We start from the raw sequence: 16,716 nt of genomic DNA on the forward strand, positions 1-16,716 counted from the left end.
GGTGGGACAGTACCAGGTGTTGCAAAGATCCACACTGGAACTGTCCTGCATTGCTAGTGGGAATGCAGATGACCCAAGCCCTCTGTTAAAGCCTAGTGTTTCTTATCTCACAGTGGCACTCCCAGATACCTGCTCAGTGGTGTTCACAGCAGGGCAGGTCCATCAGGAGGAGGACGAGCAGAGAACTGGCATATTCACAAGCAGGAGTACTGCTCACTGATCGGAAGGGCTGCTAACACAAGCAGTGCCGTGGCCACGCTCAAAGACGCGGCCAAGCTGAGGAGAAGGAGCAGTGTGCAGAATATATGCTGTGTGAGTCCTCTCACGTGAGCTCTAGAACAGACTAAGAATTTTATAGAAACAAAGCAGAACAGCAGTTGCTTTTTGAGGGAGAGATGGAGAATCTAGAAAGCGGTATGGCCCTTTAGAGGTCTATACCTCTTTTCTAATTTATTACAGAATATTAGCATCTGTAGATAGATATATGTGTTTGCCAAATCCAGCAAATTTACATATGCGCGTGTGTCCAAAGTCCTGAGAGGAGACGAGGAAAAGGGATTGTGGCATGGCCATCCCCCCTCGGGTGGTGGTGGTGGTGAGTTCTTTTTGTCTCTGACAAGTGTACCTGCCTGATAGCAAAAAAAAAAAGAAAAAAGAAAAGAAAAGGAAAAGTTTGGCAGCATCGAAAAGTATAATATAAAGAAGAAAACAGTCACCCCAGAATCCAGCCTCTTCCCCCCTTGGATTACAGTTAATAATTCCATGTATTTCCCTTCTGTCTTTATTTTCTTCTAGGCTTTGTTGTCCGGTTTTAAGGATTTGTGTCTTGTCTTGAGATGTCGCTAGGTTCATGTACCTACCATTGGAACAGAATCCTAACCTGTTTCCTGGCTTTATTTTGAATCTTTGCATAGTGTTGCATCCTGGTTTGAAAATTGGGTTGCTTAAGTTTTTCACTGTTAGAAATAATGCTTTGATAAAACATCTTTGTCCAAACAGTCTCATCTAAATTCAGTTTATTTCCTCAGTGGAATCTCAAAGTATAATTCATGAGTTAGAAGATGGGAATTATTTGACAAGTATATATTGTCAGATTGCTTAAATAAAAGTTCTAGCTGTTGAGGAAGAAGATGGAACTACAAATATTATACTCAAGTACCATACCACTAGGAGCCAGATGAGTAACTTTTCCTAGACCTCCAAATTATTCACTACATCATAAATTTAAGAGGTTTTGTTCATAAACATTTCATAATTCTGGACTCTTTACTTCTGTATGAGAAAGGGGAGTGATACGCTTTAAGGATTTTTCTCATATCAGCTCTTCCCTTTCCCTTTCACCCTGGGGTGGGGGCACTGCTAAGAACTTTTTTTAGACAGGTTCTTCCCATGATGCAATCCTCTTGCCTCTGCCTCCAGAGCGGCTGGGTCTACAGGTGCACACCACCACATCTGGCTTTTAGGGTGGGCCAGGAATCCTGCTCCAGCTTTCCGTGAGCCCTCAGCCTGCCGAGTATCTGTGCCTGTCAGTGCTGCCTCCCTCGACTGGGCCAAAATGCGGTTCTATGAGTATCTCGGTCTCTGGAAGGCTGTTGAGCAAGCCAGTGCCACCCGCAGGTACAGGGCTGACCGTAGCAGCACTGAAAGTAAAGCCAAGAGCACACAGCATTCAAGAGAGCAGGCTTCTCTCTAAACTCGAAAGGAGGGACCAGCAGTTAGTGTAATGGCTATGTCACTGGACTCCCACGTAGTCGACCGCAGTTCACATCCCGGACCCGGTGGCTTAAAACTCATGCCAGGTGTGTGTGTGTGTGTGTGTGCGTGCCCAAGATCCTGAGAGGAGAATGGAGGAGAAGAGATTGCGGCATGACTGCCCCCCCAGGGGGTGATTTCTCACTTTCTGTCTCTCTGTCTGTCTGTCTGGCGAGCGCACGCGCCCTATAGCAGAAACCTCTCAAATAAATAAATAAATAAATAAACTTGAAAGGAAATGGTTACGGCATGAGTAGGATGGCTCTCTGCAGCAAAATGGACAATTCGGCATTGCTGTGCTTTGGAGTCTAGCCAACGTGGACTTGGGTCCCAGGGCAGTCATCTATAGGCTTGGGACCAGTGATGTCTTTCAAGGGTTTTTCTAAGAATTTGTATTTAGGAACTAACAACATAACTATATAGACGTTTTTAGCTAGACACTATCTCTAGTAGGATATGTTGATCAAGTTTAGTAACCTGAGAGAGCAACAAAAATTTGTTTATTAAATGGTAAGAGATAACTTGGACCTCTCTGTTTCAAGAATTATTTCAGATGGGATTCTAAAAACTTTGTATATAAGTTATAAAAAACATTCTGTTACTCGGAGGTCACAGTGCTGGGAACGGCCCCGCTGTTGGTAGGTCCCGCGTAGACGCTGCTCTGCCCAGCCCCGGAGCCAGTGCCCTGGGTCGTGAGGCCATGCTGCTGCTTCCACGCCTTGGCCTGTGTGAGCTGTGGCTCCTCAGGGCATCTCCTATCCGGGGGAACATAAGCCATCAAGGTATGGTCGGTGGTCGTGCGTTTCCAGGTGTCTCTCAGTTTTTGGGGACATCTGTCCTCTTCTGCCTGGTGATTGTACTCTTGTCAGTTGTGCATTGGCCCCGCTCTCCCCTTTTGACTGATGTTGCCAGTAGCTAACTTTTTGGATACGGTTTCAAACTGAGCTCTCTGCCTGTAGCTTGTTGAAATGGTTTTAACCCTTACACAACAGAGGAAGAGAGAGGCACCTTCAGAGCAACCTATGCTTCTTTGCTCCTTTGTAGAAACAGTGGGATTTAGAGGAAGGATCCAGCCAGAAGGCCTAGTCCTGCCTGTTCCTTTCTTTCTTTATTCACGACAGTGTGTGTGCACATGGAGAAACAAGCCCCCGCAGAGTCCGGCCGGCTGCAGTCCTGGTCCTCCTGTGCGCTGGCTCTCGGGCTCTTGCCGTGTGCCCAGTGTGTGCAGGCTGCCTGGGCCAGGCCTTGACTGCACGTACCTCATGGGGCCCGGCTTCTCTGGAGTGGCGTGTTACCACCGCACCTGAGCCAGCCCAGTGTTTTTTTCCCTAATGAGAGGGAGCCAGCAAGCAGGAGAGAAAGGGAATGAGAGTGGGAGGAGAGAGGCATTTTATTTACTTATTTTTTTTTAGAGAGATGTTTGCTATAGGGTGATGTGCTCTCCAGAGAGACAGAAAGTGAGAAATCACCCCCACCTCCCAAGAGGAGATGAGCACGCTGCAGTCCCTTCTCCTTCACTCTCTTCTCAAGATTTTGGGCATGCATGCACATGTGCCTGGTGTGATTTCAAGCTGCCAGGTCCGGGACTTGAACTGTGGTCATCCATGTGGGAGTCCAGCAACATAACCATTATGCCATCTGCTGGTCCCGAGAGAGTTATTCTGAAGGTCTTGTTCTCTCAGTCCTCTGCCCCTGCCTCCATTAGCTGGGGTTTCAGGCAAACACTCCTGCCCCCAGCATGTTCAGGTTAGCCCAGGAAGCAGACTTAGGCTTCCTGTGTGGCCCCAGCCTGGTGTAGTAGTTCCCCAGGCTTGCCTCACTGTGGCGGGGTTCAATAATAACACTTAATCACGGAATTACCACGTCTTTCCCAGCCATCTGTCAAGTCTCTCCGCTCAGATTTTTCCCACCTGCCCACTCACTCACCACTGAGCACGCTGTGTCTTCCCTCCCTTTACTCTCATCTCCCAGGAGAGGCAGCCGCTCATACAAGAACACGTGGTTCTCTAAAATCAGACTTCTATCATGTTTCTTAGGCTTTTGTTTTAGCTTTGCGACTTTAATTAGGTTCTTTAATGTTCTGTCATTTGTAAAATAGAGATTATGATATATGCTTTGCAGGGTTGTTGTAAAGATTCGAGATTTTGTTTATAAACTCCCTGGCACAGAGTAGGTCCTCTTAAAATAAGAGATCTGCTTTTCCCTGAATTCACCGATATAGTTTATCCTTTTTGTTTTCTTAATTTCCCAGAGGGCACATGCACTTGTCCAAGAATGACAGAGAGACAGAGAGAAAGCACCCTCCATGGGGCATAGCCATACCATAGTCCTTGCTCTCTCCATCCTGTCAGGATTGGGGTATGCATGCACGTGTACCTCACATGTTTTCAAGCCTCCAGGGCCAGGATTCACCACACCGTTGGCCACGTGGGATCCAGCTCTCCTAGCCCTTGATACAATCTTATATGGTAGATGTTTATTAGCACCTGACCTTTGCTAGAATCTGTTGAGATGCTGAAGGAAAACAAAACACCTCGGAATGTCTGCATTCAGAATGGTGCGGAGAGGGAGACCAATGTAGAGAGGAGTAAGAGCAGGAGCCTGCTAAGGGCGATCGAGGGCAGGCGAAGTGCTAGACGCCGTTCACTCTTCTAGCCCTGTGTGGAGTGCTTTGCAAGAATTGCTTTTGGAAAAATGCTTGGTAGAAAACAACCCTTAAAGGATTCTGTAATCTTTGAGGTGCCAACCTTTTAAGAATTGATTTCAGCAAGGCACTTGATAAAATCCCTCCTGATGTCCTTTGTACATGAGATGGAGAAATGTGTGCCAGCTGATAGAGCAGGGGCTGGATTTGAAGCCGGTTCTCTAGCTAAGGCCTCGGTGTGTTTCTCCTGCAGTACTTTAGTCTTACTTATGAAACGTCTGGGTTGGGAGGAGTCTTAGAAATAGCAGGTTATCAGGAAAAGCATGATGCATTTTTGCTTGGAAAAATACCTCGTGACTTTCCAACGCCCTAACAGATCATCCACTCCTACCTGTACCCAAGACTATAATATGGCCTCCCACCTCCCTTTTCTTCTAGGTTTTTGCCATTGGGCACATGCACTCACCAGACAGAGACAGAGAGAGGGAGAGTGAGAAATCACCCCTCAGGGGTATGGCCATGCCACAGTCCCTTCTCTGTTCTCCTCCTGGGATTCCGGGCATGCACGTACACACGCCCAGTGTGATATTCAAGCTGCTGGGTCTGGGACTCGAACTATGGTCAGCCATGTAGGAACCTACCCGCTGGCTCCTTTTCCTCCCCTTTTAATTTGTAATTCAGCAGTACAGAAAAGTATACAGCGCAAACACGCTTCCTTCCTCTTGCAGTCCACACATATCCTGCCGTCCTTCCCAGAGGCAGACACTGTCATTGGCTGCTTCTGTGCATGGGCGTGTGTGTGACGTTCTCTGCATACCTCGTGCTATGGCTATGTGAGCACCTGCACTGTCACCTTTAGCAAACGATAGGCTCCTCAGCAAGGACTCGCCTCAGCATTTTTCCATCTTCCCAAGTTACTTGTGCATGAAGGGGTCTCAATATATGCTTGATTAATGGGAACCAGCAGTTAGCGTAATGGCTATGTTGCTGGATTCTCACGTAGTCGACCGCGGTTCGCGTCCCGGACCCGGTGGCTTAGAACTCACGCCAGGCGTGTGTGCGTGCGTGCCCAAGATCCCGAGAGGAGAGTGGAGGAGAAGGGATTGCGGCGTGGCCATCCCTCCTGGGGGTGGTGATTTCTCGCTTTCTGTCTCTCTGTCTCTGTCTGTCTGGTGAGCACACGTGCCCTATAGCGAAAACCTCTTAAAAAAATATGCTTGATTAATTATTTCAAGGGTAGTTGGACCAGGGAAAAGTCAGGCTTCTCTGGTGACACATCTGTGTCCTTAGTGATACTCTTCACAATCACTTCCCCCAGTGACTTGTGTGAAGATACTGTCATCCTGCTTGTCACATATGCAGATGACACAACACTGGAAAAGGAGCACATAACTCAGACGTCAGAGTCGTCTATAGACGCTCTCAGTGGGCTGGGATGTCCAGCTGAGAACAGGGCCTTGTGCAGTCCTGTGTTAGAGGGGAGAAAGATACCCAGCAACGTGGTCATGCATGCCCAGAATTAGGGGACCTATCTCGATAACATTTTATTTGAAAATTATTTGGGAGGACCAGCAAGTGGAGTGGTGGTTAAGGTGCTGGACACCCCCACATGGCTGGCCACGGTTCGAATCCTGGACTTGGTGGCTTGCTTTCTCATTTTCTCACTCTTTCTCTGGGAAAATTAAAATAAATGAATGAATAAATAAAATCAATAAATAATTCTTTAAAAAATTATTTGGAAAGGTAGAGGATGGATCTTAATTGCCTTTAAATTCAGTTTAACCCATTAGCATACCAAGATTGTCCTAAAGCAAACAACCTGGACCAGACTAATAGAATAAGCATCTAGATGGGGTAACTGGGGCTCTGTCCTCTTCACTGGTCAGATTTCTCACTGAGTCTCGGGTTCCGGTTGAGGTAGATGAGTAAAGAAAGCCTGCCAGACTGGGGTGTGTAGAAGAGGCTAACTAGGAAGGTCAAGCATGGGAAGTCGGGTCTGGGCTCCATGCTGGCTCTCACTACCAGCCAGTCGTGACAGGTGCTCTCTCTTGATTTGCTTTCATACCTTTAAAATGGGGGCAGAGTACACCAATCTGGAGACTTACCGTAAGAACTAGAGCTAACCTAGGCACTCAAACAGCTCGATAATTCCCAAGTCTTTTTTTTTTAATATTTTGTTTATTATTATTATTCTTTTTAAAATTTGACCAGAGAGAGAGGGAAAGTGAGAAAGCAGGTTGCCAGGTTAGCAGTGTGGGAGTCCAGCGCATTCACCTCTGGCCCCATATAATTCAAGACTTAATAGGAACTGGTTTAGGGACTAACAAGACATAGTTCCGCCATGGAAGCAGGTTGCATTTTAGTGGGGCAGACAACTGAGCAAGTCCAGGATTACAGTGTCACCTGTTACGCGTTCAAAGAGCCGCTTGTGGAAAGGGGTGAGTGTGTTCAGATAGCCTCCAGAAAGTGCAGATCGAGCGAGGCGGCAGGCTAGTGGGGCGGCAGGCTAGCGGCGGAACGGGCTTCCCTAGGAGCAAGTGGGTTCCCCAGTGAGGACAGAGTCAGGTTGGAGTCGTATGATGACTTCTTAGGGATGTTCAGGGAAGGCATTTGTGTGAGTAGGAGGTTGAACCAGACGGATGGGCAGACCGTGGCCAGCCTTGGGCTGGATCCAGCCAGACTGCTGGTACTGTAACTAGAACGTTCCTGCAGCACCGCCACCGCTGGCCTCTGCATGGGTGCCGGTGCTGAGTCGCATAGTCAGGACAGAGACAGCGTGGCCTGCCGAGCCCAGAATACCGACTGTCTAGCCTCACAGGAGAAGTTTATTAACCCCTGGACTAGGTAAATGTTTTACAGCCTAAGTTATTTTGTGAACGGGTTATCTCAGCTGTGGGGATTTTGAGTATTAAAGAGGAAGGAGGGCAGGGTTTGGAGTGATGCACTTTTTCTTATTATTGTAAGTAATAAAGACGCTTGATTAAGTAACTTCCAAGATCCTCTATGAGACCGTGGTTCTATGAGCAGATGTCAGTTAGTATTTGTACGTCATCTGGGCTACAGCTGTTTACGCCCACTAGAACTGGCAGGTGGTCCCCGGGTAATGGAAAACATGGGTTCTGTTAACTGTTTTGAGCTGCAGTTTCGACTCTTATAAAGGGAACTGTTTGCAGAGTTTTGTGAAGACGGGCTTGTGTGGACACTCAGATGGAGCCATCATCACTGTTCCATAGAGTATCTCCTGAGACCGGGTGTCACACCAGACAGCGCTTTGGTTAGGGAAGTGTAAACTCCACCCTTGGGTACACCCGCACCTTTCTTGGTGTGGGCTGGAGCTTGAGCTTTCATGGCCTACCGGGTAGGGGCGGCCGTGTGGCAGGCAGTTTCCAGCACATGCGTCATGGCCCGTCTTAGCCCCGAAGTGCTGAGGCTCCCCAGGCAGTACACCTCTCCCAGTGGAGCAGGTTTTAAGCTGTGCCTCTTCCTCTTATGTTTTATCTTTTATCTTTGGAATCTATTGCCAGCTAACATTTTGTTGTTGTTGTTGGAAGTGGTGACTCGGAGACAGAAAGAGACCAAGAGCAAGAGCGCCAGTGGGACAGCTGCCCAGATGCCCCTCGACATTGGCAAGTGAGTAGCTGCGCCTCCCCCGTGGCGCTCTCATTTACCTCGGACGCTGTCGCTCGGACCGTGGAGACCCCATGTTTCTTTGAGCTGCTTGGGTGCCTGGATTTCTCCTTCCTTCCTTCTCTCCCTCTTTTTATATTTCTTTGCCAGAGGGTTTGCATGTTCACTGATGAGAGCAAAAAAAAAACACACCCCCAATAGAGCGTGATCACACTGCAGTTTTTTTTTCTCCATCTCTCCATCACGTCAGGATTTGGGGCACACACGTGCATGTGTCCAGTAGGTTTTCAAGCTGCCAGGAATGGGAGTCCAGCTGTCCTCAGCCATGTAGGGTCTGGCTTCCTGCTGCGTAGTGCCTCACCAGATGTGTGACAGGGCCAGCCAGAGTCTCATTGCCTCATTCGTAGTTTGCATCAATGTAGGTGGCCTCCGTATCCCTTCTTAGTACCCCAGAAACAGTCCTGCCACCCACTGTACTTCCACGAAACTTCTTGGGATTCTGTTTTCTCGGAATTTGCATGTTCGAGTTTGCTGCTTTGGAGAAGCAGTGAGCATTTAATTTCACTGTGTTTAGTACAGAAGTTGGCTGCAGAAGGTTGGGTAATAGAGAAGTCTTCCTTGGGCTGTGGGCTGCAGCTTGGCTGAGAAGTAAGAAGGTCTGTCCTATGGGAGGGATCAGATGTGGGTATTGCCTGCTGAAAGTACAGTGTGACCAACAGCTCGTTAGAGCAGTCAGCCACTAGGCAGAGCTTCTGTCTTTGCAACATAGACCTTGTCCCCTAAATTTCAGGGCTGCCCTCTGTAACCCAGCTGGGCAGAGCAGGTCACTTCCTCCTACAGACAGTGGAGTTCCTTTAGGACCGTGTGCCTCGTCTTGTACTGCAGCGAGTTGTGTGGTTTTGGCTGTTTTTAAATTGACGTCTCTGCGTCTCTGGCTAGGTTGTGGATTATTCGAAGGTAGGTATTTGCCTTCTTTCATGTTTGTCGCCCCAGCATCTGATGAGTGTGTCTGAGAGCAGCTACGGTAACAGGTGTTGGTTGAGACCTCACATTTTATGTGCCAGTCCTTGTGCTGAGTACTTTATTTACTTTTGCTCACAGGAGTTATAAAGTAGTTATCCTTTATTTTTTTAAATAAAGAAACTGCAGAAAAACTGTATGTAACTGATTAAGATCCCATGGCCAGAAGTGGCAAAACCCACCTGACTCGAGAATTCCCGTTCCTCTGCAGCGCTGCTGTTTAATCATGCGATGGGGAGTTAATGAAAGTGTTGTTCATTGATATACCTAGAAAGGCACAGTAAATTGTCTGGGTTTTCTCATAAGGCAGGATTTTCCTTGCATTCTTCCAGATAATTGAGTATTTTGGAGACTTAGATCTCCTACTTTCAAGACCTCCAGAGAAACCCTTCCCTAGAGCTAATCCCTGGCTCTGGCTGTAGTTACTGAAGAGTAAGGGCCAGAAAGAGAATTCTAAGATGGCATGTTTTGGTAAGTTTTCTTCAGCTTCTTTAAAACGGAGAATTTAAGGGACTAGCAGTTAGCGTAATGGCTATGTCACTGGACTCCCACGTAGTCGTCGACCGTGGTTTGCATCCCGGACCCGGTGGCTTAAACTCAAGCCGGGCGTGTGTGCGTGTGTGCCCAAGATCCTGAGAGGAGAATGGAGGAGAAGGGATTGCGGCATGGCCATCGCCCCCGGGGGGTGATTTCTTGCTTTCTATCTCTCTGTCTCTGTCTCTGTCTGGCGAGCGCACGCCCCTTATAGCAAAAACCTCTCAAAAAAAAAAAAAAAAACCTGAGAATTTAAGAGTCAGGCTGCTCCGACAGGTATTGGCCATCCCTTGGAGAGAATAGTCCTTTCTAATAGGGCTGAAGAACTAACTGAGAACTTGTGTTTAAAAGGCTTTGGGGGGAGGGCAGTAGGTGGTGTGGTGTTTAAGGTGCTGGACTCCCATGAGACTGACCGAGGCTGACCGTGGCTTGAGCCCTGGACTCAGCTTGAAAATCACTATGGCTGCGTGCATGCATGCTCAAATTCCTGAGAGGAGAAGGGATTATAGTGTGGTCATTCCCCCAGGGAGATGATTTCTCTCTTTCTCTCTGTCTTCTTCTTATAAGTGCACATGCCCTGTGGCAGAGACCTGAAGGAAAAAAGGTTGTGCGCAGGGCAAGGTGCTGGTGTGGAGGCTAAGGTACTGGACTCCCACATGGCCAACTCTGCAGTTCAAGTTCTGGACCCAGTGGCTTGAAAATCATGCTGGGCACGTGTGTGTACTTGTCCAAATCTTGAGAGAAGAATGGAATAGAAGGGATTGTGGCATGGCCATCCCCCCAAGGGTGTGCTTTCTTGCTTTCCCTCTATCTCTGGTGAGTGCACACACTCTGGAAAAAATCTAAATAAGAAAGAAAAGGCTTTGCCCAGTTCTGGCCACAGAGAGAATAATGAATGTTCATTTTTTTCCTCTAACAGTTGCATTTTCAATGATGCCCAATAAACCTTACCTCAGAGGACATACTTGTTCTTTCCAAACTCTGCTCTCATAAAAAGATGAAAATAACTACATGTATGAAATCATGCACAAGCATCTGGCAGGACCACGTGGTTTTAGTAACTTGCTAGTTGATGTTGCAGGCTGTAGAATTAAGGCAGTCTGCATCTAGACGGAGTGATTTCCTAATCGGACAAGCTCATCTGCCCCGGTAAAGGCACCATCTTGATTTAATGCTGTTGGTGCTCCCTTTTTTGTTGAAATTTTAACTTCTCTTTGAAAAAAACGATTACACTTAATTCTAGAAGAGTTTGACAGTATTTTATGTGTGGAGAGCAGGCAGCATTGTTTGAAATCGTTAGGAGAGCTGATTTCATTACTGTCCCACTGCTGTAGCAGCGGGGTACAGAGACACAGCCGGGGAAACTGCTAATCACTCAGGCCTCTTGATTGGCAACGGGTTGGTTTTATTGGTGACCCTGCTGAGCAAATCTGTGCTGGTTGACATGTCTCCTCCACAGAATAACTTTAAGACGTAAAAACACAATTTGAGAGACATCTAGGAGCCCAGAGGCAAAAGCAGATCTTAAAACGGCTTTTTCTTCGTTTCTTCGGATTGGCTAGGAATGAGAAGTGTTACCTCTGTAAGTCCCTGGTCCCAGTCAGAGAGTATGCGTGTCATGTGGATACCTGTCTCCAGCTTGCAAGGCTTGACCAAGACGGTGGTCCTGAAGGGAGTGGTAGGCCACGTTCACCCACGGAGGGCAGGCGGCACCAGCAGCCGAGGAACCCGAAGGTACGTGTGGCGTGTTCTGGAAGGGCTGCCTCGCCCTCTTGAGTCGGGTTTAAGAGACCGTAGTTCTGTTCTGGGGTCCCCCTCTCCCCACACTCCTTTCCTTCTCATTTACCTTCAAACAAGATTCATGCTTTTTAAAGTTTTTTTTTTTTTAATTTTAATTGAAAAAGTAATGCACGCTCATTGTAGAAAATATAGGAAGTTCAAAAGTATAAAGAATTGGGAAATCACCTATAATTTAGCTATTCAAAGATAACATTTAATATTTTGGCCTATTTCTTCCATTCTTTGTTTCCTATACATTTTTAATGTAATTTTAATGTAAAATTAAAATTTTAAAATGGACATTTAATCTCAAACATAGGTTTCTATATATACATATATAAATAATATGAGATACATGTTATATATATGATACATATATATATATATATATGATACATATATAAATAAGTATGTTTTGTATCTCTTGAAACATACTGCTAAATTGCTTTCAGAAAGGATACCCAGTTCAGACTGCTAGGAACATATGTGAGACGCCCTGTCCAGCTCGCGTGCCTGGCCTCAGGAAGCTGTGGGGTCTGGCCCTGGTTGCGGGAATGTGGGTGTACTTTCGAGACCTTGTATTGGAGATCAGGAAGAGCACATCTTGGCCGAGGTCTCAACGATGAAGCGACAGTTCCGTATTCTGGGAGTACTAGCCTGCTCACCAGCCACTGGATGGGGCGGGGGGCACTCTGTCATGCCAGGATGATGTGATTGAGGTAGTACTTTGCAGTTGGGGTGTATGGGTGGGTATTCACTCATACCATAGAGCTTGTTTATTCTTCTAGATCATTGCCTGAGAAAAGCTACCTTGAGCCTATTATTTTTTTTCTAAATCTCCCCAAATCTATCATAAATCAAAGCTGGCTTTTGTTTGTTTGTGTTTTGCTGTAAGGTGTGTGCCCTCGCTGGAGACAGAGAGAGGGAAAGTGAGAAAGCACACCCCCAGGAGGGATGGCCACACCCCCATTCTCCTCCATTCTCTCCTCTTGGGGTTTTGGGAACACATGCACATGCATCCGGAGAGTTTCCAAGCCGCCAGGTCCAGGACTTGGCCGTGCACTTAGCCACGTGGGACTCAGCTGCTCCAACTTCCTGCCATGCACTGCCCCCAGCTCTTGTTCTTTGATTTGACTTTGGTGGACTGGTCTGGCTCGATGCTGGTACCTATTCTTGGCATGGAAGTGTATTCCCTCCACTACGGTTTCTTTTTTACTTGCACCCCCCCTGATTTATTAGAAAACGCAAGTCTTTTCTCAGGCTGTGCCCCTGTGCTTCTTCTCCCTGGGAGCAAGTGTAATCTGGGCTAAGGAATTTGTATTTTAGATTCTTTGTTATGAAGTGACTCTTTCATCTATATATATATATTTTTTCTATACAGGCAAAAGGCCTCAAGGAAGGCCGACTCCTCAGTCTTCTGGAACAGTCTGAGCAAAAGACCCTAGGTAAGGACCCGCAGCCTGTTTTCCATGGCTTTACAAAGACCTTCCAGTGGAGTCGTCACTACCAGCCCCCCGACCATTGGTTATGTGAGTACACAGGTAGCCCAGTCAGCCAGCCTGTGAGACTCCATCTAGGTCATCTCTCCCTAAGGAAGGCGGGGGATTCCTGTCCTATTCATCAGGTTTCATTGGAGGTTTAATAAAACCTGACCTCTGGGCTCTGTGGAACCAGGATAGAACATTTACAGATCACGGGAGGATGATACAGGCCCTAAGCATACCTTCTGAAGGGAGAGGCACAGAGGAGCAGACATGCAGACACCACTGCCTCCCCTAGTGCTCTGTGTCGCCACGTGTGAGCTCTAGCTTGAGGTCCCGACCCCTGCTCTAGCCGAGATTGCAGGAAGTAATTCCCTTTCTTAGTGCCTAGTACTCAGGGAGCAGTGGAGTCAGTTGGCCAAGAGCGTTGCATAAAGTCAGAATACCAGTTTTCTAGGTTGTGAGAATCATACCAAAGAAAGCTCCGAACAGGGCCGGCAGATGGCGTGGTGGTTAAGGGCGCTGGACTCCCACATGGCCGACCACGGTTCGAGTCTCGGACCTGGTGGCTTGCTTTCTCACTCTCCTAATCTCTCTCTCTCTCTCTCACATACACTCTGTCCCTCTCTGGTCAAATTAAATAAATAAAGTTAAATAAAATAAGTCTTTAAGAAAAGAAAGAGAGCTCCACATATGTCTCTGACACAGGCAGGCCCCTGATGAGTGCCGGCTGCTGTCGTCACTGTCGTTATCAGTCACTGTTGAAATCCACCACGTACAGATGAAAGGGGAACTTTGGCTTAAGCCCGGCTCGATCTGCTTACCGTGGTGTTCAGTGTCACCAAGCAGATCTGTCCTGCCTTCTGATGACTGTACAAAAGCAGCGTCTCCGAGCCTCGCATCCTGCTGCCTCTGTTGCCAGGCTGAGTCTGCAGGTGGCAGATTTCCTGTGGAAACTCCTTGTTCTTCAGGTCCAGATTTGAAGTAGATTTATTCAGAGGTTATTCATTCATAAGTATTCGCCTTGGTACCGACAGCAGAGCTTGTTGGATGCTAATGGCACATTCCGTTGGCCTGAGGGTTGGGGATCTGGGCTCCTGAACAGGTTAGATGAAAAGCAGTGCCCAGAAACCAGGGAGCATGTGACCAGCGGGACGGGCAGGATTGCCAACCCTCCTGCTAATGCGAGTACTTTTTCTCTCTTGTCACAGACGCAGAGGTAAAGACCAACTTCCCTGGCACGGGAACCTGCAGGTATGTTGGGCTGTGCACGGACTGCAGCTGCCAGCAGTTCTGGGGAGTCCAGGCTCAGGCCTGTGTGCCGTGTCTAGTGTGGTACTCAAACGGTTGAAGCAGAAGACACTGTGGCACTGCCATGACGCTGGACTCCCACATGGCCGACCACGGTTCGAGTCTCGGACCTGGTGGCTTGCTTTCTCACTCTCCTAATCTCTCTCTCTCTCTCTCACATACACTCTGTCCCTCTCTGGTCAAATTAAATAAATAAAGTTAAATAAAATAAGTCTTTAAGAAAAGAAAGAGAGCTCCACATATGTCTCTGACACAGGCAGGCCCCTGATGAGTGCCGGCTGCTGTCGTCACTGTCGTTATCAGTCACTGTTGAAATCCACCACGTACAGATGAAAGGGGAACTTTGGCTTAAGCCCGGCTCGATCTGCTTACCGTGGTGTTCAGTGTCACCAAGCAGATCTGTCCTGCCTTCTGATGACTGTACAAAAGCAGCGTCTCCGAGCCTCGCATCCTGCTGCCTCTGTTGCCAGGCTGAGTCTGCAGGTGGCAGATTTCCTGTGGAAACTCCTTGTTCTTCAGGTCCAGATTTGAAGTAGATTTATTCAGAGGTTATTCATTCATAAGTATTCGCCTTGGTACCGACAGCAGAGCTTGTTGGATGCTAATGGCACATTCCGTTGGCCTGAGGGTTGGGGATCTGGGCTCCTGAACAGGTTAGATGAAAAGCAGTGCCCAGAAACCAGGGAGCATGTGACCAGCGGGACGGGCAGGATTGCCAACCCTCCTGCTAATGCGAGTACTTTTTCTCTCTTGTCACAGACGCAGAGGTAAAGACCAACTTCCCTGGCACGGGAACCTGCAGGTATGTTGGGCTGTGCACGGACTGCAGCTGCCAGCAGTTCTGGGGAGTCCAGGCTCAGGCCTGTGTGCCGTGTCTAGTGTGGTACTCAAACTGTTGAAGCAGAAGACACTGTGGCACTGCCATGACCTCTCGGTCACTCTGTTACAGGGCAGAGCGAAAGCGGCATCTTACTCCTTCCTGTTTTTTACCCCCATTCTGCTCTGGTCTTGTGACCTGGGTTCGGGCATTGGGAATTAGGGCCGGAATCCTCATGCTCTCAGTACCTGGATGTGTGGCCAGGTGAGCAGTGCCCCGAGGCAGTGTCCTCGTCTGCGCAAGCCGATCGGTAGTGCTGCTCTGGCTGGGTTATTGTCAGGGTTACGTGCACTGATCATACATGTGAAAACTTCAGGTACGCCCCCCACGCCCTCCACACTTAGTAGGAGTATATTGAATTGAATGTCCTTCTCTCCAGGGTGCCCTCGCCGCAGGCGGAGGAAGCAGGCTGCAGCGGAGGGGTGCAGAGTCCCGTCGCGCATCTCGCCTTCAATGACTCTCCCATCAAGTCTTTCGTTTCCGTTTCCGAAGCCACAGATTGCTTGGTGGACTTCAAAAAGCAACTTACTGTTCGGCCTGGTAGCCGGCCACGCGCCAGAGCAGGCAGAGGAAGGAGGAGGAAGTCCTGAATTTCTAGGGTCAAGGGTTGACAGAACCGTGAGCATCAGGGTGGGCCTTGCTCGTTAGGCCATAGCTCCCGCCAGGTCGTTGTTAAGCAGGTTCTGGCCCTGCACTTCCACCATTAGCTCCCATCAGAATCCTGGCTTTTATGTTTTCTATGGTATATGCAGACAGCTCTGTATAATACTGTTTTATATAATAATCTGTTTGAATTTACTTATAGTTTAAAGAAAATTTAAATATATTTATCTATGTTTGTATGAAATCTTATTTCAGAAGATGGAGATCTTTTTTTCCCTCTGTGTTGTGGGGTTTGACATGGGGATATTTTAATCATAGAGGTGTCTCTCAGACTCACAGATTGCACGTTTCTGAACAAAGTACGTCACTGACGTTCAGTGCCACCTGTACACTGAGCAAGGAGCACACTGTCCTGAACACAGCAGTCACTCCCTGGACTGTTTTTGACATTCTGGAAGCCACCGGGGGCACCGGGTCCTACTACTTACTGTGCTGTCCCTGCTGTCCCATAACCTGTCACTTCATCTTGCTGTCTTCACCCAGTTAAGAATTTATAGCCAGAGGATGGGGCCTCTAAGGGACATGTCCTGCCATTCTTCGCAGGAATTGTAAGTGGACGCTGTCTTGTTCCTATGCAATTGCTCTTCTAAGTAGAGTAACCGGGGAGCCTCTGTGGGAGTCAAGGTGCACAGGAATAGCTTCTGCCCCCGTAACGTGCTCCACCACCGCCTGGAGCTTCCAGTGCAGGCTCCAAAGACGAGAGTGTGTGAAATAGCAGAAGCAACTGCCTGAGGGAGAGAGCCACGCAGACTTCAGCCCAAGCCGATGAGACGTGATGAGCGACTGGGAGCAGACACGCTGCCCAGACCCTCTTAACTTCTGATTCACCACGTCCACAGTTACCTCTTCCTTTATTGTAGAATGCAGCTGTGGAGTTCACTTAGAGCGGGGCGTGAAAGCCTGTGTCCTGCCCAGGGCCCTTCACACTCAGGCCCTTTGAGTCAGAAGGTGGCAAGATGGCTGGCTACTGCCACAGACGGCGCTGACTTGGCGGCCAGCGTGGCGCAGGGCAGCCGTTGTCTTTGAAC

General features: G+C 48.2%; 1 protein-coding gene across 5 annotated transcripts in view; it reads left to right on the forward strand.

Annotated features, from left to right (window-relative positions):
- UIMC1 (ubiquitin interaction motif containing 1) overlaps nucleotides 1-15,851 on the forward strand; it is a 90,621-nt gene extending 74,770 nt beyond the window's left edge. For 4 of the 5 annotated variants that reach the window (XM_006158875.3, XM_006158878.3, XM_006158877.3 and 1 more), the window contains 5 exons: nucleotides 7,948-8,026; nucleotides 11,140-11,311; nucleotides 12,738-12,801; nucleotides 14,049-14,091; nucleotides 15,405-15,851. In XM_006158875.3, coding sequence (XP_006158937.1) covers nucleotides 7,948-8,026; nucleotides 11,140-11,311; nucleotides 12,738-12,801; nucleotides 14,049-14,091; nucleotides 15,405-15,615 — 569 coding nt within the window. In that variant the 3' untranslated portion in view covers nucleotides 15,616-15,851. Of the gene's footprint in view, nucleotides 1-7,947; nucleotides 8,027-11,139; nucleotides 11,312-12,737; nucleotides 12,802-14,048; nucleotides 14,092-14,907; nucleotides 14,951-15,404 lie in introns of all 5 variants that reach the window. The other variant, XM_027775929.1, reaches the window with a different exon arrangement.
- Nucleotides 15,852-16,716: the final 865 nt, after the last annotated feature.

Source organism: Tupaia chinensis, unplaced genomic scaffold (assembly GCF_000334495.1).
Source record: "Tupaia chinensis unplaced genomic scaffold, TupChi_1.0 Scaffold000612_1, whole genome shotgun sequence".
NCBI classification, from domain to species: Eukaryota; Metazoa; Chordata; class Mammalia; order Scandentia; family Tupaiidae; genus Tupaia; species Tupaia belangeri.